Here is a 26,407-nt window from a genome sequence, read left to right on the forward strand (position 1 = left end):
CCCCTATCTTGTTCCCATTACGGTTGTTTTAAGCAGCTTAAGTGTCTGTCCCCTTTTTGTGGGAGCTTTGCATCCAGGACTTTATGGTCCCTTGAAGAGTAAAAAAAAAAAAAAGAAAAAAGAAAAACATGTCCTCTGCCCATAAACTAACCCTCTTGCAAGTCTTTCAACTTCTTGCGTGTAAGAGTTACAACATTCAGTATATATGCATGTTTAAAAAAATCATTATTGATTGCTGCTTCAGCAAATTTGCTAAGTGTGTAATGTTTATAAGATTGTTTATAAGATTGGGGAAACCTGCAGTCAGCTGAGACTGAAGAAGTCACTTGGATGAGTGACGAAGCGTTTCTCCCACTGAAAACGCTACGTCCAGAAGAACAAAATCAACTTTTGGAGACTGTGTATTTTTTTTATTCAAGATTATTAGCAACAATCCTTCCCCTTTTTACAAATGTAATAATATAACTTTTTTTTTAAATATATGAAAGTAGTATTCATGTTTTGAATAGAGGAGATGAAGCAGGAAAGTCCTCCACAAGAGATGTTTCTGTGCATATGCTGCTGGTGACAAACTTTTTAGAAGAAACAACGTTAAAAATCTGAGCTCATATCACCAAATGCACCCTACAAGTAGAGACAGCTACTTCAAAGCCATCCTATCTATAATTGGGGTCGCACTTGAATTTGTCCCAAAAGACGATATTCCTGCGCTGCAAAAAGATCCAGAGCAACAGAATATATGTTTTGAAAATACTATTTTTATAGGTGCCCCTTTTTTTTTTGATCAACAATTAGATTAATGACTAATTTAATTGCATGATTTCTGTTCGTAACTAACTCGGAACTGCACCCAGAATGACAACACCGCTAATTAAAATTAACCCAAACTCGCTCACAAAACCATAAAATCTGTTTGCATTTGTGTTTTTTCAAAAACATACATGACCATTTTTTTCCACTTTGCTGCAGAAATGTTCTGCTTGAATTGAAAATACAAAAAAATAGGACAAAAGTGCTTTCAGTATTAAAGGACCAGTCACTCACAACTTTATTTTGTGAGGCGAGAACGGCACAAAACAGCCTCGTCTAAAAGGAAAGCTCTCTCCATTTTGGCCTCCGCTGTGTCCGGCCTTGCAGAGCATTTGTTTGATAAAAGTGAGTGCAGAGTGAACACAGTGCCACATCATGAAATAACGGTGGTTAAATCCAAGAGTAAATTTTGTAAGAAGGCAGAGTAGGGCAGGTTCATGCTTCTTGTACCAGCTAACATATTCTTCAGAGCAGCTATTGTAAGTAGTTGGAATGAATCTCTAACCTACGTTGTGGGTAGAGAAGCAAAATTGAAAATATTTGGAAATATAACCACAGCTTAAAAGAAGAAAACTATGATTAAAATGAGTGAAAGTACTTTTAAAATCATATTTGGCTTCAGATAAAGGCCCAAGGCAATTTATGACATTGTGTTTATCACAGTAAATCTCCTTGTGCTGAAATAGGCTTACTATATTCATTCCTTTGTGGCAGTTGGCTGGGAGCGACTCCAAAGCTTTTAAAGTCACAGAGTCCTCTTGAGATGACGCAGCTCCATTTACCAAGTCTCTTCTCTGGATTCAACACTTTTTAATAAGCCTCTTTCATCCTCTCTTAAGCTTCAGTTCTCCTTTTAAGAAGGGCACTTCACCTTCCTTGTGCTCCACTTTGCTTTGGCTTCTAGTCTCAGAGACTGGGTGGGGGGTGTATTTGATTCTTATGTTTTTTTTTTTCTCCATCCACATCATATCTGGTGGTCTATATGTAATAGAGTCTTGCTCATTTAAGTGGTTTTGAACAAATAATACAGAGGGCGGTACTGTGAAGCAGGTTCAACAAATCCAGATTTTCTTGGTTATCCAGAAACCTAATCAGGGTTAACCCAGACTTCCTGCTTCAGGCTCTGTGTTTGATTACATGTGCATTTGCAAGGGAAAAAAACAAACAAAAATATACATAAAAAAACTAAAAGCATCTGACTGAACTTGGATCTTGACTTGGTAATTACACCCAAAAGCTAATCGCGTTTTTGCTTTTCTTTGGTACTTTTGGGTCAATATCTTGTTGCACCACTCAGGCTGTCCTTAACATTAGGTCTTGGACTCCTGCTCTGATATTGTTTCTTAAAATTATGAATTTATTGTTGTCTTACTGATTTTCCAACATGGTCCCAAATCATAATGCTACCTCCACCATGCTTCAGTTTGGCTCAGTTCCTGGCATTGGTGTGCCATGCCTTTTTCTCCAAATGAGTGTTGTTTATACAGAACATTGTGGTGTTGTGGAACATCCAGGTGGTGCTTCACAAACTTGACATCTGTTTTAATTAATGGATTAATTTTTTAAGCAGTCATTTCTTCTGTTTCCTTCCGTGTCCTGGGTAGAATTCTTTTTCAGTATGATTTTTACCAAGTTATAGAAATGTCTGCAGGTGCAGGTTTTGTTGTTACTTTATTTCATCTTCACCTTTTCAAGGATTGTATATTGTGTACATCATGCCTTCTCCTAAAGATTGCAGCTGTCCTGTATTTACTTCAATTGTAGACAATATATAGTTTTTAGAAATGCTTTTTGGGTCTTTTCCAGCTTCATACATCTTTAAATTGCTTCTTGTAAGGTCCTGTGAAGGTTTTTGTGATCGAGACATGGTTCACACCAATCAGTTTTTAATGAGCGGAGCTGTAACCGGGATTTGTGTGTCTTTATTTATAGGCAGGGCACATCTACAGCCCACTCTACTAGTCTCCTAATTGGAACAACTGACACCAAGTTGCTTTTTGAAAAGTATCGTTTGAATCCATACTGTTTCACGGGTACTTGGGAACCATTGTTTATCTGTTTAAAGTCTGAGAGGGCTTTTCCTCTAATTTATTAGAGAAGAATCTTGTTGCTGTTTCTTGTTTTATTGTTTTCCTAAACTCCTGATTCAGGATAAAAGCTCCGTGAAGCTGCTATGGTTTAAGGCCACGTCCTTGGCCAGGGTTTATAGAAGAATGAAATATTCAGCATCCAGCATAGCTCTGTGACCTGCTGCAGCGCTACAGAAGAATTCATAAAGACCAGCTGTAAACTCGACCTGCTCTCGCCTTCTTGTTCATGTAGCCCCCCCTCGCCCATTGTACTCTTGAATGTTCTTTTTAGGCTCTATTTTCTTCCCACTAACTGTCTGTGTTGTTGAACCCTCCCTCCTTAATCTGTTGCACTATGAATCAGTCATTGTTCTGTGGAGCTCTTTGGATGATTCATTGACCATATTTGGCAAAGCTTGTCAGTAAGCTGCATTTGATAGCAGCTGGTTTGCTTTCTCGCTCTCTCTGGTCAAAATACAGGATTCATCAAGTCATTGCAATATCAGTAAACACCTTATTGTTTTTCATTTTAAAGTCTTCCAAATGAATGTCCTATAGAGCCACTCACCCACTGACACAAAAGAGATTTTTCACTCCCTCACGGTGATGCAAAGAGCCTTGAAAGCCTTGGCATTATAATAACAATTATATTTGCTCTTATCACATTTTTTACGGTTCCTTTTCCACTGAGCCTGCACTGGGAGTTTAATAACTGTAGCTTTTGTTCTGTTCTGCCAGGCAATAATTTACTTATCTGTGGCCTAAGCTGCTTCAGGTACACATCATCCATCTTGGCACTTTAATGGCTTTAAAAGTATGCACATCATTTCCTGATGATAACAGAATAAAACCTGTAACTCTGACGTTTTTCTTCTATTACTTCTACTTACAAACTTAAAACATACATTAATTCTCTGTTTATGTTTGATTTTTTTTTTTTAACAGATATTTGTTGCAAGAGCTCATCTTAGTTTTTAGGGACTTTTTGTGGACCTAAAGGTCACAGATGTCAGCAACAGCCAATTACCGCCCATCAACAGATGATGCATGCATTTTAAAAAGATGTTAAAAGTCTTTTTGGTCACAGTGAATCCGCCTAAATGTTAAATGAAGTCCAGATAAAAAGTGAAACACAGACCCTGATAAACAATTTATTGTGTCACAATGCTTTTTGGAAAATACGTCCACAATGACAGCGGCTGTTGTCTGAAAAGTGAAATGTCAGGGTGTTTGTCTCTTGCCATTGTCAAAAATATGACGAATATGTTTCCTTCTTTGCTTTCCACTCAGGGACCTTGATTAGAGTCAGCCCAGACAATCCAAGACAGAAATTTCAATCTGAGTGACCTAGAAGAGTACAGATCGAACCTTTGAGTCACATTTGAAAGAGGTAGTATTTACCATAAAGCACTGTGCTTTTAAAAGTCTGTCTACTTCAATATCAGTCTTGAAAGATAGCAAAACACTGTCAGTGTCTGTTGCTTGCCTAATGTTTTGTCTGAGCTCTTCTACAAGTCTTGTGAATTTTATATTTATTATAATTGAAGAAGTTCATCCTCTGGTCAGTTTTTGATAGATTAATCTGTCATTACTAATCCGTCACAACCATTGTAGCAGAATTTACATTTGCCATAATTACCACAACTTGCTATCATTCTGTCTGTGAAAGTTTATTGGTCCACGGGCACCTTCTCTGAGTGATACTCAAATAATTTTTATTTATATCCGTAAAAATGATAATATGTGCTATGTGTAGTGTGATGTACTTGAGCTACCTGTCGCAAACCACTCTGACTGACCTGGACGTTTTACTTTCTTATCCAGAAGCATTCTTTTTCTCTATAATGGATAATGCTGAACTGATTCCACTTTACAGGCTGTAGCTGGCCAGTCTGTCTGACCAGTTAACATCCTGTCTTATCTAGGTAATCGTTAAATGCAAAAACACAAAAGATAAACAAGGTTGTTCCAAAGTTTTCCACCCCAGCCAAACCCGAACAGTTGTTTGAGCTGACGTGGTACTCTAAAGCGTGATCGAGAACAGCTACGCTATTGTCCCAGCTATGGATCTGAGTGCAGCAGTTGCTTTTCAACGTTGTCTTTTCAAGTGATGTGTTTTTGTATGGATTTCCAGTGTGTTCTCATCCCAGGGCATCTAATAGTGCAGATTTGTTCTCTGTTTAGCTCTTCGGCTTATGAGGGAGGCACAGTTTGTGCCCTGTTTGTGGCTTTGTGTCTGATTTAGGCAAGGCAAGGCAAATTTATTTGTATAGCACAATTCAACAACAAGGTGATTCAAAGTGCTTTACAGAGACATTAGAAACAAAAACAAATAAAAAGCATGATTTAAAATTGATTAAAACAAGCAAACAAACAAACTAACTAAACACACACATTTCACACCTGTTCGCGCGATCTGAACCCTTATCGTAAGGGGAGCTACCAGTCCTTCTGTGGACGAGCTACTTTCTATTTTAAATTCCCTGAATTTAAAATACTCTCTAGACCCAGTCTAGACCCAGTTTACTGTTAAGGTTGCCAAAACAGCTTTTTTTATATAATGGAAGTGAAGCCAAAAGGACACCTTGAGCAGTTTCCTTTGGACTTGGATTGAGCTGGGCCTCTATTTGCATACAAATCCGCCACATTTGTTCAGTTTGTTCAGAAATCTAACCTGGTGACCCACTGTTTCTCGTGCATGTGCATGAAATTCTTTAGGATGTGGAGACATTGAAGACTTTTGAAGAAACTGGCTCTCTCATCAGCGTTATAGTTTGAGGTTTTATTTTTGGTAATTATGCATGCCTGCTTGTATGCGTGAGTCTGTGAGGCTCTGGGAAATAGAGAGCACGCAGCTGATTAGAGAGAATTATCGGGGGAATTGGCCTCACAAAAAGCTGGCAGAAGACGAGACACACACACACACACACACACACACACACACACACACACACACACACACACACACTTTAAGACAAAAACTTCATGCAAACTCAAGCTGCGTTGAATGCAGATGCTATTATTCTTTGTCTCACTTATTCTTTTCTTTGTACCGGTCTCTTTTTCTGTGTTGTTGCAGATGTGACTCAGAGAACCGTTACCTTGGTAACCCCCTTCGAGGAACCTGTTATTGTAAGTATCCCGCCACCGATACACCTGAGTCTCCCTCGCCTGCGCACATCCATTCTTACCTTGGTTAATATGTCAATCTGTGTGCATGTTTCGTTTCATTTTGTGTCTCCAAAAAGAAAGGAAAGCGTCCAGGAAGCGGACACAAACCCTGTTAGTTTTCATTAGGTATGAACTGGAGAGAATAGAAGCAAGAGAGAATACATGTGGAAATGAGAGGAGGACAGGTCTAACAGGCTGCGAGGACTAGTAAAAGTAGATGAATTTAAATATGTGGTTCCAACTATTCAAAGAGAGTGCAGACAGGGTGGAATGGGTGGAGACAAGTATCAGGGGTGATTTGTGACAGAAGCACAGCAGCAAGAGTGAAGGGCAAGGTTTATAGGATGATAGTGAGACGTGCTATAAACAGGTTGCCTATAAACTCCACTATGACCTCTAAACGGAGCAGAGCAGTCAAAAGAAGATGAACATGACCCTATTTAGGTAAAATGCAAATGAAGCTTTGGTTATGTCCCTTAAAATTGAATTTTCAAATCAAATTTCTGGCCCTGACAGAGAATCACACTTCCTTCCTTCCTAGCATGTCATGTAGCAGGTTTACCACAACTATACATTCATTTGAGAGTCTAGTGGGGTGATTGATTTTCAAAGAGTAGTTAAATATTTTCCAGCGAATATCTGTCTATCCAGTACTTTTGGCTCAAAATGGACATTCTTAGTTGGTAGTAAACCTTTTGGTAGATGTTAGTATTGAAATAACTGCATCACTGTGTTGTTTTGCCCTCTCGTGAGCAAAAACATGGTATGAACCTGAAGGTTTTCTCATAAAATAAGAGTCAGATCCAATTTTAACACCAATATGTGCCTCACTTTTGATTGTGAGAGAGGGTCCAGTTATTGTTATTTATTTGCTTGACCACAAAAGCATCATATCTACTGCATGTCTGGGGCAAATGTAGAAATATTCCATAACCATCTCTCAGTAGTTGGACTCATATATTGAAGTTTTGAAAAAGAAACCGCGAACACCATCTTTGTGTAACAGTTGGTTGCAAATATTTTCCTACTTTTGAAATGGATAAAGAAACAAAGTTTTGTTCCGCTCCACAACTTTGTTTTCCTGCTTCCAGATGCTAGCAAGGATCACATTGACTTATCTCATTTGCAACAAATTGCTGGTTTTCCTTTCAAAGGGCAAACGAAGGAGGAATGCTGCAGACAAAACAGATGTTTTGTGGCACACAACCATTCTCACTCAGTCTGCATCTTCTCTGTCTCTCTCGCAGCCACTTGTGCATAAATACATACACACGTTCAGTCTATGAATTGCCATCATCGCTTCTTATATTATAACACACTACAATCAAGTTCAAGTCCTGTCAATGTCAATAACCCTCTAGTTTGAGTGAGGCTATCATTGTTTCAATGAGGGAGGCTTGAAGGATACAGCAATCAGAAGAGTCATGCCATCAATTGCACTGGTAACATCAGAAATGCCTTTGATCGCAAAACAAGGTCTGTTGAAGAAAGGATAGCGGCATACTCTCACCTTTGCTGCTGGAAAACTTTTATCGTGATATGCTTTGACTGAGCGGTTTGCACCATTGTGCCCTTCAAGGAAAGGCAACAGTCAGTTAAAGAAACAAACCAGCTAAGATTTTGGAAATTAATTATTTATTGTTAAACAGTTTGATCACACTGCAGTTATTTTTGCCTGGAAAGAGGGCAGTTTGCTTTGAAGGTACATTCAGTAGCTTTTTTGAGGATTTTAAATAGGAAAAAATAAGTTATCGTCTTGTACATATACTCTATACTGGCAAAATTATTCACTTATCAATTAAAACTATTAAAATCAGGTGTTTTGATCACTTCCATAGCCACAGGTGTAAAGAGTTAAGCACCCAGGCATGCAGACCGCTTCTACAAACATGATTGAATTACATGCTCTGTGAATTCCAGCGTGGTATTCACTACTAAATATAACACAATCAGCTGTTAGCAGTATTATAACAAAGTGGAAGCGATTGAGAAAAAAAGCACATCAGCCACAAAGTGGTAGGTCACTTAAAATCACAGAGCGGGGTCGGCGGATGCTGAGGTGCATAGTGTGCAGAGGGCACCAACTTTCTGCAGAGTTAATCAGTACAGACTGCAAACTTCATGTGGCCTTCAGATTAGCTCAACATCACTGTGAAGAGAGCTTCATGGAATTGCTTCCAGTGGCTGAGCAGCTGCATCCAAGCTTTACATCACCAAGCACAATGCAAAGCATCAGATGCAGTGCTGTAACGCATGCTGCCACTGGAGACGAGCAGTGGAGACGTGTTCTCGGGAGTTAGAATCATTTGGCGATTGATGAGCCTTTTGATTGATGAGCCAATTGAGGTTCTGTACTTGTCAGGAGAACAGGACTTGTCTAACTACACTGTGCCAAATGTAAAGTTAGATAGAGAGTGTTGTGTGAGTTTGTTTCTTCAAGAGTTAGGCTCAGCTTCTTAGTTCCAGTGAAACGGACACGTAATGGTTGAGCATACCAAGACCTCTGGGACAATTTTAGGCAGATGAGCAAACACTTTTGGCTATGTAGTATAAATTGAGTAGTGTGTGATAACATCTTCCAACAAAATGATGCATTCTCATGAACTTCAGAATTAATCTGTGATTCAAATTCCTTCCACTAAATTGCTTTTTATTTATGTGGCTAGAGACTGGTCAGATACTTAGCACCTTCAAACTCAAGATATGAAGGATCATACCTATGTTTATTATTTAAGAAAGGGTCCCCTTTATCCAAGGAAGTAATGATGTGAAAGAAAGAGATAATGAGACCAGGTTAAAAAAAAAAAAATCTTCCTCCTCAGTTCAACCCTCATCTCCTGAACTGAAGTAGAGCTCTACAGGGAGTGCAGAATTATTAGGCAAGTTGTATTTTTGAGGAATAATTTTATTATTGAACAACAACCATGTTCTCAATGAACCCCAAAAATGCATTAATATCAAAGCTGAATGTTTTTGGAAGTAGTTTTTAGTTTGTTTTTAGTTTTAGCTATTTTAGGGGGATATCTGTGTGTGCAGGTGACTATTACTGTGCATAATTATTAGGCAACTTAACAAAAAACAAATATATACCCATTTCAATTATTTATTTTCACCAGTGAAACCAATATAACATCTCCACATTCACAAATATACATTTCTGACATTCAAAAACAAAACAAAAACAAATCAGCGACCAGAATCAGAATCAGAAAGGGGTTTATTGCCAAATGTTGAGCAGGTTTACAACATTAGGAAATTGCTGCGGTGCTTCAGTGCAAGCGTAGTGTCATAAATAGCACTTAATTAGACATGAAAAAATAAAAGTAGGAATAAGAATCAAAAGTGCTACGTAGAAAGATATGTGCATGAGATATATACATGAGAATAAGAATTAAGAGTGCTACGTTGAAAGATATATACATGAGTGCAGGTGGTGATCAGTGCCAAACATGGAATGATGCAGTGACACAGCGTAGGGTCATGTGTTAGGGGTGGGAACAGTCATATGGTTATTGTTCATGTGTCCAACAGCAGAGGGGAAGAAACTGTTCTTATGGCGAGAGGTTCTGGTGCGAATGAACCGGAGCCTCCTGCCTGAGGGGAGCAGGTCAAACAGACTGTGTCCAGGGTGAGAAGGGTCAGCTGAGATCCGAGCTGCACGCCGCAATGTCCTGGAGGTGTACAGGTCCTGCAAAGATGGGAGTCTGCAGCCAATCACCTTCTCAGCAGAGCGCACAACACGCTGCAGTCTCTGTTTGTCCCTGATAGTGGCTCCAGCGTACCACACGGTGATGGAGGAGGTGAGGATGGACTCGATGATTGCGGTGTAGAACTGCATCATCGTCCGTGTTGGCAGGTTGAATTTCTTCAGCTGCCTCAGGAAGTACATCCTCTGCTGGGCTTTCTTTGACGGAGGTGATGGTGGGCTCCCACTTCAGGTCCTGGGTGATGGTGGTACCCAGGAAGCGGAATGAGTCCACAGAGGTGATGGGGGTGTCAGTCAGGATGATGGGGGGGAGTGGGGCTGTGTGCTTCCTGAAGTCCACAATAATCTCCACTGTCTTCTGGGCATTCAGCACCAGGTTGTTGTGGCTGCACCAGGACACCAGACGTTCAACCTCCCTCCTGTAGGCAGACTCATCCCCGTCCGAGATGAGCCCAATAACGGTGGTGTCATCTGCAAACTTGATTAGCTTGACAGACTGGTGGGTGGAGGTGCAGCAGTTGGTGTACAGGGAGAAGAGCAGAGGAGAAAGAACACAGCCCTGAGGGGAGCCGGTGCTGATGGTCCGGGAGTCCGAGACATTCTTTCCCAGCCTCACATGCTGCTTCCTGTTCGTCAGGAAGTCAGTGATCCACCGGCAGATGGGATCAGGCACATTCATCTGGGAAAGCTTGCCTCGGAGATGGTCTGGAAGGATGGTGTTGAAGGCAGAGCTGAAGTCCACAAACAGGATCCTGGCGTAGGTTCCTGGGGAGTCCAGATATATCCACCAATATAGCCACCTTTCTTTGCAAGGACACTCAAAAGCCTGCCATCCATGGATTCTGTCAGTGTTTTGATCTGTTCACCATCAACATTGCGTGCAGCAGCAACCACAGCCTCCCAGACACTGTTCAGAGAGGTGTACTGTTTTCCCTCCTTGTAAATCTCACATTTGATGATGGACCACAGGTTCTCAATGGGGTTCAGATCAGGTGAACAAGGAGGCCATGTCATTAGTTTTTCTTCTTTTATACCCTTTCTTGCCAGCCACGCTGTGGAGTACTTGGACGCGTGTGATGGAGCATTGTCCTGCATGAAAATCATGTTTTTCTTGAAGGATGCAGACTTCTTCCTGTACCACTGCTTGAAGAAGGTGTCTTCCAGAAACTGGCAGTAGGACTGGGAGTTGAGCTTGACTCCATCCTCAACCCGAAAAGGCCCCACAAGCTCATCTTTGATGATAACCAGCCCAAACCAGTACTCCACCTCCACCTTGCTGGCGTCTGAGTCGGACTGGAGCTCTCTGCCCTTTACCAATCCAGCCACGGGCCCATCCATCTGGCCCATCAAGACTCCCTCTCATTTCATCAGTCCATAAAACCTTAGAAAAACCAGTCTTGAGATATTTCTTGGCCCTGTCTTGATGTTTCAGCTTGTGTGTCTTGTTCAGTGGTGGTCGTCTTTCAGCCTTTCTTACCTTGGCCATGTCTCTGAGTATTGCACGCCTTGTGCTTTTGGGCACTCCAGTGATGTTGCAGCTTTGAAATATGGCCAAACTGGTGGCAAGTGGCATCTTTGCAGCTGCACGCTTGACTTTTCTCAGTTCATGCGCAGTTATTTTGCGCCTTGGTTTTTCCACACGCTTCTTGCGACCCTGTTGACTATTTTGAATGAAAAGCTTGATTGTTCGATGATCACACTTCAGAAGCTTTGCAATTTTGAGACTGCTGCATCCCTCTGCAAGATATCTCACTATTTTTGACTTTTCTGAGCCTGTCAAGTCCTTCTTTTGACCCGTTTTGCCAAAGGAAAGGAAGTTGCCTAATAATTATGCACACCTGATATAGGGTGTTGATGTCATTAGACCACACCCCTTCTCATTACAGAGATGCACATCACCTAATATGCTTAATTGGTAGTAGGCTTTCGAGCCTATACAGCTTGGAGTAAGACAAACATGCATGAAGAGAATGATGTGGACAAAATACTCATTTGCCTAAAAATTCTGCACTCCCTGTAGAGTGCTAGACTTGACAAAATATTTAATTGACAAATATCCGATTTATTCTTGATTTATTGCTAAGTGTTGATTATTCAAATATGTTGAAACACATCGGCCAGCAGCAGCATTATGGAGACATGCGAAGAACTGTCTGTGGCTGTTATGGAGTACAGACTTGCATTTAATGCTTCTGATCTCTCTTGGCTTACTAAAACATGTTTTTTCCTATATGATTATACACTTTAATGGGGAGGTGTAAGAAAACAGAAATGAGGTCACTGCAATCTGCAATCTACTGACATCTAGTGGTCATATTTTGCACACTGTGCCTTTAAAGCAGGGGTAGGCAACCTTTCTGATGATGAGTGCCATCTAAAATTTCCTCAGAAGTCAATGTGCCATATGATTGCATTAGCAATAAATTTAATAACACTTTATATTAAGTTATACACTATATAGAAGAACTTTATAGAATTATATTTGTTCACAGATGTTGGCAGCTATCAGCAAATAGACAGTTAAACTTGTCAGGTAGTGATGTCCAGCAGGTGAAAATGCAAGGTCCATGAACATGAACGGCTATGGATTCCAGCTGTGTTCGTAGTTCTGCAAACTTTGACCCCCACAGAGTCGAGGTTTTTATTTCAATCAGCTGCATTTCGATGTCGCATTAACTCAGCCAGTTAATGCGAGACAAATCCAGCTGCTTATTAAAGCTTTCTGGTTTGATCAGAAAAGAAAACATTGGTCCATACACTTGAAAGTCCCAAAAACGCATTGTGAATTCTGTCTTGAGTGTACAGATGTATCCGTGTATTTCCATGGTGCTGATGCTGCGCTGAGCAGACAGCTACTGAAGCTTTTGAAGTGTCGGAATGTGGAAATTTCAACATCGCTTGAAAAAACTGCCAGCTAGCAACGTCCCTCTCACCGGTAGGCTAAGTTATTTTTTGCCAATTACAAGTTGAATCTGGTATTTGGGGTTGTTAGCTAAGATGTCGTCATTAAGAAGCGGCACAACTGTGTCTATGCGAGCTAATTTGCGATGTGCACTGCTGGCGCGACCATTTATTTTTTATTCAGATGAATTCACTGTGTGTCGTGCCCAGGGCTGGACTGGGACAAAAAATCGGCCTGGGCATTTTGACTAGAGACCGGCCCACCAGGTATTGAAGCCATAAAGCCTTTGAATGAAAACAAACACTGTTGTAACAGTGATGTACAGTCTTGTTGGTATATGTATGATTTCTATACATTTTACATCAGATAAAAACTTTGGTTGTAAGATTCAGATAATTATTTAATAACAGCGAGACATTTTAAATGAGAATAAGAAAGTATTTCTTTGTGCCCCCCTTTCCCTGTTAATGCCCTACCTGCCCCCCTGGTAAAACTTTGCTAGACCCGCCCCTGCACAGTTAGCAGCTGTCAGCTACTTAGAAAAGGATCCTGGTGTTATTTGTCTCTCAGAAACAGTTCATAAGTTCAACTCATTCATGTCACCTAAAAGGTAAACCTGTTTCTCCATCACCTGTTCAGCTCTGATGATTCAGCATGAATCTCCTGGTTTCATCTTCATGTTTCCCTCTCACCACATATCCAAACCGACATCATGACCAGCAGCTTTTACAGCTGTGGCTCCAGCAAACATCAGCTGATACTAGAAAGTAATATTAAATAAATTCTAACAACAGCTGATCAAGCTTAAACGTGCTGCTGTTGTTTAGCGCGACATCCGCTGGTTTCCTCTTTCTGGCACAAAGTGAGCGATAAACAAACAAGAGAGACGGGACTTGTGTCAGATAAGCCGATCAGCTGATCATTGATCAGTTTCATGATTGAAGTAGCAACAGAAGAGGCAACTGACAGCGTAAAGACGCAGAAAAACTCCACCTTTGCGTCTTTTTCCATTCTAGCTGAAGTACAGGACTGTGTTCTGTTAGGTTTTGTATTGTTGATTGTCATTTATGCTTAGAAATATTTAACCATATATGCTTAGAGGTGTATAATCATTTGTAGATTGAAAGAATGTCTCATCCTAGGAGGTCTGTAACAACTCTGTGTAGCATAAAGAGGGGAGTGCGTTCACTCCTCTACAGATTGTTCTGGCATAGATCACACACCTCCTAGGAGAGGTCGTATCTTCTCTTGCTGATATATGGTTTAGCAAACACACGTATATCTGTTTAAGTATAAGAGCCTTTTGTTCAGAAGGAGCCCTAGACTCCTGGCACCAGCCTTTGGGGAGTCTTCACAGGGTCACATCTTGACCTCACTCACACACACACACACACACACACACACACACACACACCACACCACAATAATAGGAGTGCTATGGGGAGCCTGGCTGAGAGTCTGACGGAAGTCAAGTGGTGGAACGACACTTGGCTCCAGGCAGGTCTCCCTCATGCATGAGTAACATGAAGAACTTTGCCTACTTCGTGTCTTGCTTGCTGTGTAATTATATTGTCCTCAACGTTCCAGCGGATAGGTTCAAGCTACGAACCTATCATGTTCCTTTTCAGCTCAATACGAAACGCGTAATATTTTCTCTGAATACGGGATGATTCCATTTTTACGGGATGGTTGGCAACTCTACTAACTTTATGTATAAAATAATGCTCACTATCAGTAACATCATAACATCCACCCAGCTGTATAGAAACTCCGTCATGCTAGCTAGTACGCAGTACGAGTTATTGTAATTGACGGTAAAAAGTCAGCACAACAAAAATAAACTCCACCTAAACTTGGTTTATATCTGACCCAGACAGACTGAAGGTCATAACTTCTTACCTGAAGTTCAGTTCACCTGAAGCTCCGACCGGCGGCCGCCTTGGGTCTCTCCTCCTCCTGCCTCCCCTTTCCCTCATCCACCTGCTGGCCTCTGTGGAAGCTTCGCCATAACCACGACCAAAAAACTGAGTTATTTTTACACATCGGCCAGCATCTGGCCAGTCCGCCACCTTTCACTGTTTATACCGTTACAAAAAAAACAAAATAAAAAAATCATCGGCCCATAAAAACAAAAAGTCACCGGGCCGACTATGGACGTGCCATCAGTTAACCCTTCACGTGCCAGCTGTGGCCCGCGTGCCCAGGGTTGCCGACCCCTGCTCTAAAACATTTTTGCACTGGGTTGTAAACATGCTTATTCCTCTGCAGAGTTAGGGTTATTCTAACGTGGGAGTCCAGGGAGCTGACTAGCTTTTGGAGTCTGCCTCAAATGGCCATTTAAGGAACAGCAGTTTTTTTGGTTTATTTTTTTGATTTATCCACGTTGTCTTAATTGTTTCCCCAGACACTATCAATTGATTTGTCCCAGTCTTGCAGCTGTCTCTGACCAGCAAGCAAATGCTATTTAGTTCCTTCATGTCAAAATCAAATCAAACGCTCTACAGTGAATTCTACTACAAATAAGAAGTAAATATGTGAAAATATGTGTTCAAAAGGATAATATTACCCCTGTGATTGCTTTTGAAACAACTGCTATTTTATTTGACTCTTAATAGATTGTCTATTTTTATCCAGTCTACTGGCTTTAAGACTAAAGATTCAAGGCACTAGATGGCACCAATCCAATGCCCTTACTCAGTAGTGTGAAGAGCTTTGGATAATGCTTATATATATATATATATATATATATATATATATATAATGCAAGTCAGGCATAGAAATGCACATGTGCAAGTTTTTAGTGTTGTTAGTGTGTATGTACAGGGGTCCTTAATATCACCACGGCTGCACCTGAAGTGCTGCATGTTCGACTCCATTATGTTATGTCATTAATGTGGTTTTATCTTTTCTGCTGTTTATGAAATGGAGCTGGCTCTGTTTGAATAAGAGCAAGCACACTTGGCTATGCATGCATGAAAGCACACCGCAGCCTTTTCTGTGCACACATGCAGAGAGCGAGTGTATAAATTACAGATTTAAAAGCCATCTATTTCCTTGTACTTTGAGGAAAGGAGCTACAATTGTGGGAGAGGTCAATATTAGCTTTAAATGTCATTGGAAGGAAGGTGCTGATAAGAGAGGCTTCATCTCCATCATGTGAAATTACATGCAGAGTACATGAGAGGAAGCACACCATGTGTTGGAGATTCGGACAGATTTACAGTAGAATTTTGGTACAGCTGCACCACCTGTGGATGTCTATTGATGTGGAGAAATGGTGAAAAGCTGTCAGACAGCTGACAGCAGAGAGATTAACTGGAATCTAAGGAGTCAGTGTTGGGAGTATTAGCCATGCGAATAATCAAAGGATGTGTATTTAAACCTTTATGTTTATAAAGTGCAAAAGGAAACCAGTTTATATGCTTTTCCATTTTTTATTTAAATAACAAAGAACTCCCAAGTTTCAAATCAAGAAGTTTTTTTCTTTTTTTATTATTTCAATCTTAAATTGGCAAATGGAAGCACTGAGTTGCTGTCCAAATTTTTTTTGCTTTCACTTCTGATTTTGTTAGGCATAGGAAAGAAAACTACTTGGTTATGAAAATGTTAGTATTTTCCCAATACAAAAATTCAATTTTCTGCTTTGTCACTTCTTTAGTATGAGAAACAGAAGCCAGGGAAACTACCCAGCAGCACTCTGGACCTCTAGTTATAAGGCAGGACCTTAGTCAAAGGCATAGTGACACAAAAATAAGTTTAGCTTGTTTTAATGGAGGAATTCGCCCCACAAAAATGAAAATTCCAGAGAAATGTTCGACTCTAGCTTGAGTTTGAAACCAGGACCTCGCTGCGAGGTAACCGTGCTAACTGCGTGACAAATATATACTATTTAAGGTTTAGGAAACTATCCCAGTTCAAGTTAAAATACACCATTGAGCAACACATCAGAAAACATCCATAATCCAGTGCAGCAAGATTTACTGTAAAGCCACATTTAAAGGTGTCTGCACCGACTCAAACATGTTTGTGTACACTGCGGCCAGAGGTTGCTTTATTTAACTATAGGTCATAAAATAGCTTTTGATAAGATTGTTTTGTGTAGAAGAGCAGTCACAGCTGCTTCAATACCCTCCTTTTCCTTGAATTAGGTTGATGCACCTAGTTAGCATCACTGTAGTCACAACAGGGTTGAAATTTTCCCTCAAAACACATTCAACGAGATATTTACCTTTTCAGTTTATTGTAAGCAATGTTTCGCTTAAGTGGTTTAAGCCAGTAAAGTCTGCAGTGGGACTAAAGGCAAAATTGGCCTCTTAAGGGACAGTCATAAGGAGTGTACGTGATTCTTAAATTTAAATAAAATATTTCTACGCTGCTTCTGCAGAGTAAGGTTGGATTTATTCCATTAATGTGGCAGTGACCATCTGCCCTAAGGAGCAGCAACCCTTACACAAAATACTTAACAGGGCATCAGAAGTCCAGGAAAAGGGGTTGAGTACTCACCTCGAACTTCTTAAAGGTGAGCAACAAGCCATTATCTAAACCAAGCAGCTACTCATGGTCTAACAGCTGAGTGTCATAACAAGTCCAGCACCCTTGGCATCTGCTCTGAATCAGACATGTTTAGCAATCTGCTCCCTTGTCTCTCTGCGTCTGCTAACCTCTTACTCATTTGTACAGACTATTTCAATATCGGCTGTAAATAGGATCATTGGACATTATGTGTTGTTTCAATCTGAACTTTGACCTAAATTTTCAGGAAGATGGACTGATGCTTGAAAGCTCATTCAGTCATCGACAGTTTTAACTCAGAAATCCTGTTCTGGTAAACTGCAGTGAATTAAACAGATAATTAAAAATTGCTGCGGGAGGTTTGCTTTTTTATTGCTGTCATGCACACATGGGTAGTTCTTGTACAACATCATGGTCACATGAGTTCTTTTTGTGTGACATCATGTGCACGTGGGTTGTTTAATGTGTTCTTAACCTGGGTTCGATTGAACCCTAGGGATTCGGTGAGTCGGTCTCAGGGGTTCGGCAGAGCGTCCACTGTGACATGCACGGCTCATTTTGTGCACCAGTAAAAAACATATCTATGTCTTGAATTTGAAAAAAATCACATTTTATTTTTCACTAAAGAGGGGTTCAGTGACTGTGCATATGAAACTGGTGGGCTTCGGTACCTCCAACAAGGTTAAGAACGACTGGTTTAAACAAAGCATATTGGATGTGATACAACCACTGGGGGGTTTGGTGAGGGTTGCTGTCTAATTCCCATCTGATTGGTGAGTGATTCCTGGAAGTTGCCATATAGCCATATAGCCATATTGACCTGTTGCTTGGTAAACCAAAAACCTCCTGGTGATTGCTTTGGTCACCTACTGTTTGCATGGAAGATGCCATGCATGGAAGATATGTTGTAAACATATCTGTAGCCAACATACTTCAGAAGGCACAGCTTTTACATTTCTGTTTCCGGTCTGTGTTGCACTTTTTGCAGTTTCACTGTGTTCAAGGCAATCTGCTAACGACCAATGCAGCTGCAAGGTGGTTTTCACTAACCAATTGTCAAATTCAATTCAGTTTCATATACACAGTTCCAAATCTCATCAACAGTCACCTCAAGGTGACCTGCTTCAATATATAATTGTGCAAAATTTGAAGAAATTCCCCTTAAATGTTAAAGAAAAAGAATATAAAACTTGATGAATTGGCCAATCTGAAGCCTCTGGCCAGAGCTTCCTTCCTGGCACAGAGGCATACTAATATCATCTCTATCATTTAAGCACGGCATCTTATAATGCAAACAGAGAGCAACATTTTGTCCTAGAAGTCTAATTTTCACAGAGTTTACAGCAAATGTGTGGGGAAAAAAACAATCCAAAATTCTTCTTGATGAAATCTTTTTTTCAGAGTGACGAATGTGAGCGTCTGACTGGTGACTGCAGTGTTTCTCATCTCACTTGGGGATGGAGAGCAGAGAGCAATGCTTTGCTTCAGTTAGCACTGTCATATTGAACTAGCAGATCATTGATGAAAAGCAACTTTGCTATTTAATGAGTTTGCCCCCAGTCAGACTAGCATTTATGAGGAGGCATCACCAGGACAACGCTTTAATGAACCACTGTCATATTCTATCACAGTCAGCTACAAGCGACGTCTAATTAGGAATGGCCACCAAGTGTCCCACCACTTCCATTGGGAAGAACAGCAGTCCCTTGAATTAAAAGCTAACATCAGTCACTCCACAGTCAGTGGCGCTTGCTACCCTCAGGTCTGCTGGGAAAGCCTAGTCAGGCCGAACAAAGAGGCTCCCGTGTTTACTGACAGTATCACACTCACAATTAAGGGATAATTAATGATAGACACCAACAAACGAGACTGAATAGTGATGCAATTTCTATAATATGAACCAGTGATGGGAGAATATTGAGGACATTTACTTTGTCATATCCCCATTTCTTCTAGATAGCACTAGATTTGTTCTTGTGGTGATGTGACATCAAAGACAAATGAAATATAAATTGGAGAATGTTGTAGCCACTTCAAACCTCAAAGTAGCCGCATGGCAGTAATCAGCAAGCAACAGCATTGCTGGCCGAAGGCCGTTCATTAGGCCACGACGTGGCGTCCGTCCAAGACGCCTTAATATTCGCTGACAGGCAGTCTGTCTGGACTCCTATCCAACATACACTAATTGGTCCTATCAGGCCAAAAAACCTTTTTTGCAATCCAGTAGTTACCCTTGACAGGCTATTAAATATTATTTTAGATCACTTTCACTGAGGTTCACTTAGTTTGATACATAGTTATGAGCCTGTGACATTTTGGAATTATATACACACCAGACAGTGCAAACATTTTAATTGCAGTCTGAGAATACAGTGCACACAATTTTTTATGGTGTACTAGGCTCCAGTATATACAAGTCCTATGGAGTATCTTTGTATGACAATCTGCTAATAATGCATCATGGACATTTGCTTATCTAGAGTATTGGGAAAACTGACTGGATGGAGAATGTTACCTGTGTAGTCTTATTTTATAGTTATATAATATAACCACAACAATTATTCTTTGCATAGGAGTATAAGTACATGTCCATGTGCATTATTTAACATTAACAGAAATGGCATCAATAATATAATAATTGCTTTGTTGTAGCGAAAAAATGAGACCTTGGAAGGTGATCACTTTTTAGCTAAGCTAGTACAGGTAAAAACTTTTCCACAAGTTTATTTCCAAAAAGTTTGTTACTTAATGTCTTTTATTTGCAAAGTATAGTGGAAAATGATGGCTCTTTTCCAGTCCTTTAAAAACACACTTGCTTTCATTGTTTTGTCGCAATATAAATCAAACTCGATTGAACTGAATTTTGTGTTACATTCTTGAGAAAGTAAGATGACGTAGAGCTAGCATGGTGTGATATTTTTGGAATATGCAAATTTGCACATCATGTACATGTACTCTTTCTGTGATATCACCACCTTTAGTATGCATTGTATTATGTATTTTCACATGTATTTGAGCAACTTTGGATGCATCTGAAACACTGGTGATTGTGCACTTTGCTACTTGCTTCCACCTCTGATTATTGTATTGTTAAGGCTCAGCCAAGGTCACTTGACCTCATGCATATATTACCTGAAGCACCTTGAGCTCCTTCCGGGTCTGATATTGAATCCATTGTGTCCAAGTGTTTACTCGCCCAGGTTTAACTTGTTTTCTCAGTGAGGTGACGTTGTAATATCTGGCCTGTGCTCTGTCAGGAAAGTGTTGCAAATGGGAAATAATGAGTTGTTAACAAGCATTAAATAAAACCTCAGCAAGAGATTGTGACAGCCTGACATTGTAGGTGAGTTCACGCTTGTTTTGAATTTCTATTTGAAACAGACTGCTGGAATATCAGATTATGTTCTGGGTGAGGGCTTCCTCATCTGTCTTCTCATTTCTCATCACAGTGTTTAGTTTCATAAAGGCTAAATCAGCGTACATACTATGGTAATAAGATCACCCATCTGTGAACCTGAGAAATTGGCACAGACTATTTCAATTTCAGTTGTTTTTTTTATTTTTTTTTTGGTGTCGGGAGGGGTGCTAATACCTTTAGTGACACAATGATACGATTCATTCAGAGTGAGAATTTGCACATGCACACTTGTAATTGAGATTGTCTAACTGCTGTCAGATTTCTCAGATGGGAATTGTAATTAGCTGAAATGAAACGAACTTTTAAACCTGCATGATGCTCTTCTTCTTGTTAGGCTTGAAATCAAGCATATTGGAAATGCACAGAGGGACTGGCAGAAATTGTTTTAGTGCTACTTTTCCTACTTGTTTCCTTGATTAACCATACAGACAAATATGCAAACAAACAAAGATGCATGCAACCACCCATGCACAGGAAATGTACATACTGGATGTGAGGACTGAGAGGTAAATACATGAATACTCTCTTCATGCACACACGCACACAAGTCCCTATCCTACTTACAAAGTTAAGAAAAAAAAACAAAAAACAAAATACTGTGAAGTTGTACTGACGACCCTTATGGGATAAACAACTGAGCAGCAGCAGTGCATGTCTGCCTGGGAGGGAGGGAGGGAGGATGGGAAAGATGTTAAGGAAAAATATTGTCTTTGATCTGATGATATCTGCTGTTTGGGCTAACTTGCCATGAAGGCTGAACAAAACAGGGCTGTTTGTCAAACATAATTTGCTTTCGTCTTGGAGACGCCCCAGGATTCCACAGCTGAAAGGAAAGTAGTAACTAAACATGTTTCTTTTTTTTACAGCGTGTGACACAAAGTTTTTCTGCTGTGTCTTTTGAAAGCTTTCACAGCGTCTCTACTGACTCCTGCCACTCAGTGTCACATTTTACGTTTGACAGCACTGGCGGTTCTTTTTTTCATTCACACAGTAACTCTGCATCAGATCTGCTGTGGAGCTACAAAGCCCTTTTTACCACTCAGCCGTAAAAGTCTGATGGGGTCCTGTCGTCACCCCACTGGGCAGGAGGGCGGGTAGGTGGGGAGCCTGAACACATACGTTTCTGAATGCATCAACTCGAGAACAAGGCGACGTAGGAGCTTAAAATTGATTCCATAGGTGTATCTACGAAAAAACTTGGACAAGTTCAAATCTCAGTGACTTCAACCTCAAAGTCAGAGGTCAAGTTTTTTGAAAATCTTGTGACTGCAGTAACTCCAGAACGAGGTGACGTAGGATTTTGAAATTGATACCATAGATGCAGCTACTAAAACTCTTGGAGGACTTTGAGGACTTTGTTTCTTCAACGTTGTCTGCTTTCAGCATGGTCACTATTTTTTACTCGGTGCAGGTTCCAGTCTGACCGAAGCCATCATTGACATCTGTGTCAAACTGACCCGACTTTTATGTCAACTGTCAACATGGTGTTCTCCTCGAAAGACCCGAGGCATGTGACAGAGAACATTTGGTAGAAACCACCAGAAGTGTGGGGTTTGTGTCATTGGGTGCAGGCATACAGTACATTGAAAAGTCAACAGACACCTGCCTCATTAGCCAGATTTGTCTCCCTGTGACTTTGTCCAAATTCAAGTTGAATGGTCTGAGGAAAAGTGTCTGGACTTCTATAAGTTTCCTTGAAGATGTTTCACATTTCATCGGAAAAGCTTCTTCATTTCTTAAAGAAGTCCAGACGCTTTTCTTTCCAAACTCCTTAGACTACGATGACCTGGATGACTAAGAACCTTCACAGACATATTCAAGTTGAGTGGTTTGCCTTCATGACAGTGGAGGAGATCCTGCACACAGTGGTCAGAATGAAACTCAAATAACAGCATCACTGGAAGTAGATGCATTATCCAAGGGAACTCCCCTGAAGGAGCTTTTTTTGCTTTGTATCATGGAGCTTTGTAACTGCAGCTCGTGGTTTGTGTGGTTATTCAAAGTTCAACTAATTAAATCAGTAAAGGGTAAGAAACAGTGGGATTGAAGTCTTGCCTACATGGAGGAAAAACCCCCCCAAAATAAAACAATTATTTGGTTACATCATGATTTTTTTAGTTACATTGGTTCAGTTATAAGACTTTGATATTTTGTGTTGTGGTTTGCATGGAGTTTGGGTAAAAAAAGTGTTTTATGTATTATGTCAGTCTCCCTACTGGTAATTATCTGACAGATCTGGTGCTGAAATACAATACACAACTGCTCCGGCAGATTGTTAAAAACTATGAAGAAAAAGAGAAAAACTATGAACTTTTTCTTTGACCTAAAAATAAAAGTTGTGCCCGAGTCTGCTATAACCTTATTTTCCCTTGTATATGTGCATGCGTGCACACACAAACACACACACCTGAATTCCCCTGAAGGGTTAGCAGGCAGCAGTTACACTGATTAACTAAAAAATTATCCTCTCAAACAGTTATCTTCTCATGGCCGCACAGCTGCTTTCTCTCCTCTTTCTGTGTGTTCTCTCTTTTCCTCAGTGTTCCCTTCCTCCCGTTCTTCTACCCCCCCTTCCGACAGGCAGACAAGGTGACCCAGCGTCGCTCCTGCTGTCCATCCAGATGTTGAATCACTGTGATTCTCTCCATACGTTGCTCATTGTCTCGCTGACAAAGAGCTGCCTTGAGATGCTCAATAAGAGCTCCTTTCAGAAATTATTAAATCACTGAGACAACATGATTATTTAAACTCTAAACCGTGTTGTACTGATCGATTGGCCTGTTTGCTTATAGAAAAGACTGGCATCCACAATGAAAGCAGCCGTGTTCGGGTTTATAAAATACATGTGTGGCTGCGCTTTTACTCAAATATGCGCACCTTATTTATTTTGTCACTGATTGAGATCTTTGAAACTCCACTACTGTAATCTTATTCATCTAATTGAATATCGACTCACCATCAGTGCCTCCGGTGTTTTTACTTTCATAAATCTGTGTTTGATGGTGACGTCAATAAAATCAGGCAGGATGGAGCCTTTATTTGTAATGCCATTCTTGAAGAGAAAACTATTGAAATCAGAGGCAGCTAAATACCTAAAAATGCTCCACTGCTAAAAGATCGGCTTGTTCACAAGACTTCTCATTTGTGTTTTGTGCCTCTGTTTGTCTTTCTGTTGATCAGATAACCTGTTGATCGATTACCAGTTTACCTTCAGTCTGCTTCAGGAAGATGACCGCTACTACACTGCCATCAACTTTATGGCAACACCTGAACAGGTAATGTCAAGAGAGGTTAAGGTTCATTAATTATTTTTAGTATTTAAGAGTGGCCTGTTAAGTTTTTATCCAGCTCGGTGCTTTCATTATCCTCTCTACTTTTAGGATTTAGGCTTAAAACTTTCCTTTTTGATAAAACCCATAGCTGCCCCTCCCTGAGCCTGGCTTTGCTGGAGGTTTTATCCTGTTAAAAGGGACTTTTTCCTTCCTATATTCTCCAAAACGCTTGCTCATAGGGGGTCATATGACTGTTGTGGTTTTCTTTGTATTATTGTAGGGTCTTGACGTGACGTGACTGTTGTTTTGATTTGTTGGTATATAAATAAATTGAATTGAAATATATAGTTCCAATACATGAATGTTGTGTAATACATAGCTACAGTGGGGCAAAAAAGTATTTAGTCAGCCACCGATTGTGCAAGTTCCCCCACTTAAAATGATGACAGAGGTCAGTAATTTGCACCAGAGGTACACTTCAACTGTGAGAGACAGAATGTGAAAAAAAAATCCATGAATTCACATGGTAGGATTTGTAAAGAATTTATTGGTAAATTAGGGTGGAAAATAAGTATTTGGTCAATAACAAACAAGGAAAATCTCTGGCTCTCACAGACCTGTAACGTCTTCTGTAAGAAGCTTTTCTGTCCCCCACTCGTTACCTGTATGAATGGCACCTGTTTGAACTCATCATCTGTATAAAAGACACCTGTCCACGGCCTCAAACAGTCAGACTCCAAACTCCGCCATGGCCAAGACCAAAGAGCTTTCGAAGGACACCAGGAAAAGTATTGTAGACCTGCACCAGACTGGGAAGAGTGAATCTACAATAGGCAAGCAGCTTGGTGTGAAAAAATCAACTATGGGAGCAATCATCAGAAAATGGAAGACATACAAGACCACTGATAATCTCCCTCGATCTGGGGCTCCACGCAAGATCTCATCCCGTGGGGTCAAAATGATCATGAGAACGGTGAGCAAAGATCCCAGAACCACACGGGGGGACCTGGTGAATGACCTGCAGAGAGCTGGGACCAAAGTAACAAAGGTCACCATCAGTAACACACTACAACGGCAGGGAATCAAATCCCGCAGTGCCAGACGTGTTCCGCTGCTGAAGCCAGTGCATGTCCAGGCCCGTCTGAAGTTTGCCAGAGAGCACATGGATGATACAGCAGAGGATTGGGAGAATGTCATGTGGTCAGATGAAACCAAAGTAGAACTTTTTGGTATAAACTCAACTCGTCGTGTTCGGAGGAAGAAGAATACTGAGTTGCATCCCAAGAACACCATACCTACTGTGAAGCATGGGGGTGGAAACATCATGCTATGGGGCTGTTTTTCTGCCAAGGGGACAGGACGACTGATCCGTGTTAAGGACAGAATGAATGGGGCCATGTATCGTGAGATTTTGAGCCAAAACCTCCTTCCATCAGTGAGAACTTTGAAGATGAAATGAGGCTGGGTCTTCCAACATGACAATGATCCAAAACACACCGCCCGGGCAACAAAGGAGTGGCTCCGTAAGAAGCATTTGAAAGTCCTGGAGTGGCCTAGCCAGTCTCCAGACCTCAACCCCATAGAAAATCTGTGGCGGGAGTTGAAAGTCCGTGTTGCTCGGCGACAGCCCCAAAACATCACTGCTCTCGAGAAGATCTGCATGGAGGAATGGGCCAAAATACCAGCTACTGTGTGTGCAAACCTGGTAAAGACCTATAGTAAACGTCTGACCTCTGTTATTGCCAACAAAGGTTATGTTACAAAGTATTGAGTTGTATTTTTGTTATTGACCAAATACTTATTTTCCACCCTGATTTACGAATAAATTCTTTACAAATCCTACCATGTGAATTCATGGATTTTTTTTTTCACATTCTGTCTCTCACAGTTGAAGTGTACCTCTGGTGCAAATTACTGACCTCTGTCATCATTTTAGGTGGGGGAACTTGCACAATCGGTGGCTGACTAAATACTTTTTTGCACCACTGTACATACAGTTTAGGTTTTTGTCCTATAGACTGATGGAAATGTGGGAATAAGCTTGCATGCTCTTTAGTGGCTAGCTGTGGATGACTTCTCTGTCCTCCCAAAAAATAAATAAAATAAAAATAATAATAAATAAAGTCTAAAACTGATCCTAATCCTTCATGATTGCTGCCCACCAACACCACAGCTTTTCTGGTTTGCTACTGGAAACCAAATGCCCCATAGAAATTTGGTCATAGTGACCATCAAGTCATATACTGGTACTGAAATCCTGACTTGTAGGCTAAAGTAGGAAATTTGTCATTTTCATTGCCATCTTTTCAAACGGGATGTGATAAGTCAGGAGGAAGGTTAAAGTAAGAAACCAAGTTAGCTCTAAGACATACACCGATCTTCCTCATCCATTTCCATTAAATTGGAGCATAATTTGCAAAATTAGGGTCATGTAGTTTTCAATAAGACTTAAAAATAATGATTGAGACCGTAAGCTCACTATGACTTTACTTAAATAATAGATCAGTGGAGCTGAACACTCTTTTTCGTCTAGGTTTCTTTTTGCAA

General features: G+C 40.6%; 1 protein-coding gene across 3 annotated transcripts in view; it reads left to right on the forward strand.

Moving 5' to 3' along the window:
* The window catches only part of atrnl1a (attractin-like 1a), a 329,340-nt gene that overhangs the window by 138,819 nt on the left and 164,114 nt on the right, over window positions 1–26,407 (forward strand). For all 3 annotated transcript variants that reach the window (XM_026189694.2, XM_026189696.2, XM_026189697.2), the window contains 2 exons: window positions 5,959–6,011; window positions 23,769–23,863. In XM_026189694.2, the coding sequence (XP_026045479.2) occupies window positions 5,959–6,011; window positions 23,769–23,863 (148 nt within the window). The remainder of the gene's footprint in view (window positions 1–5,958; window positions 6,012–23,768; window positions 23,864–26,407) is intronic.

The sequence above is a fragment of the Astatotilapia calliptera genome, chromosome 13, assembly GCF_964374335.1.
Source record: "Astatotilapia calliptera chromosome 13, fAstCal68.1, whole genome shotgun sequence".
Classification (NCBI taxonomy): Eukaryota; Metazoa; Chordata; class Actinopteri; order Cichliformes; family Cichlidae; genus Astatotilapia; species Astatotilapia calliptera.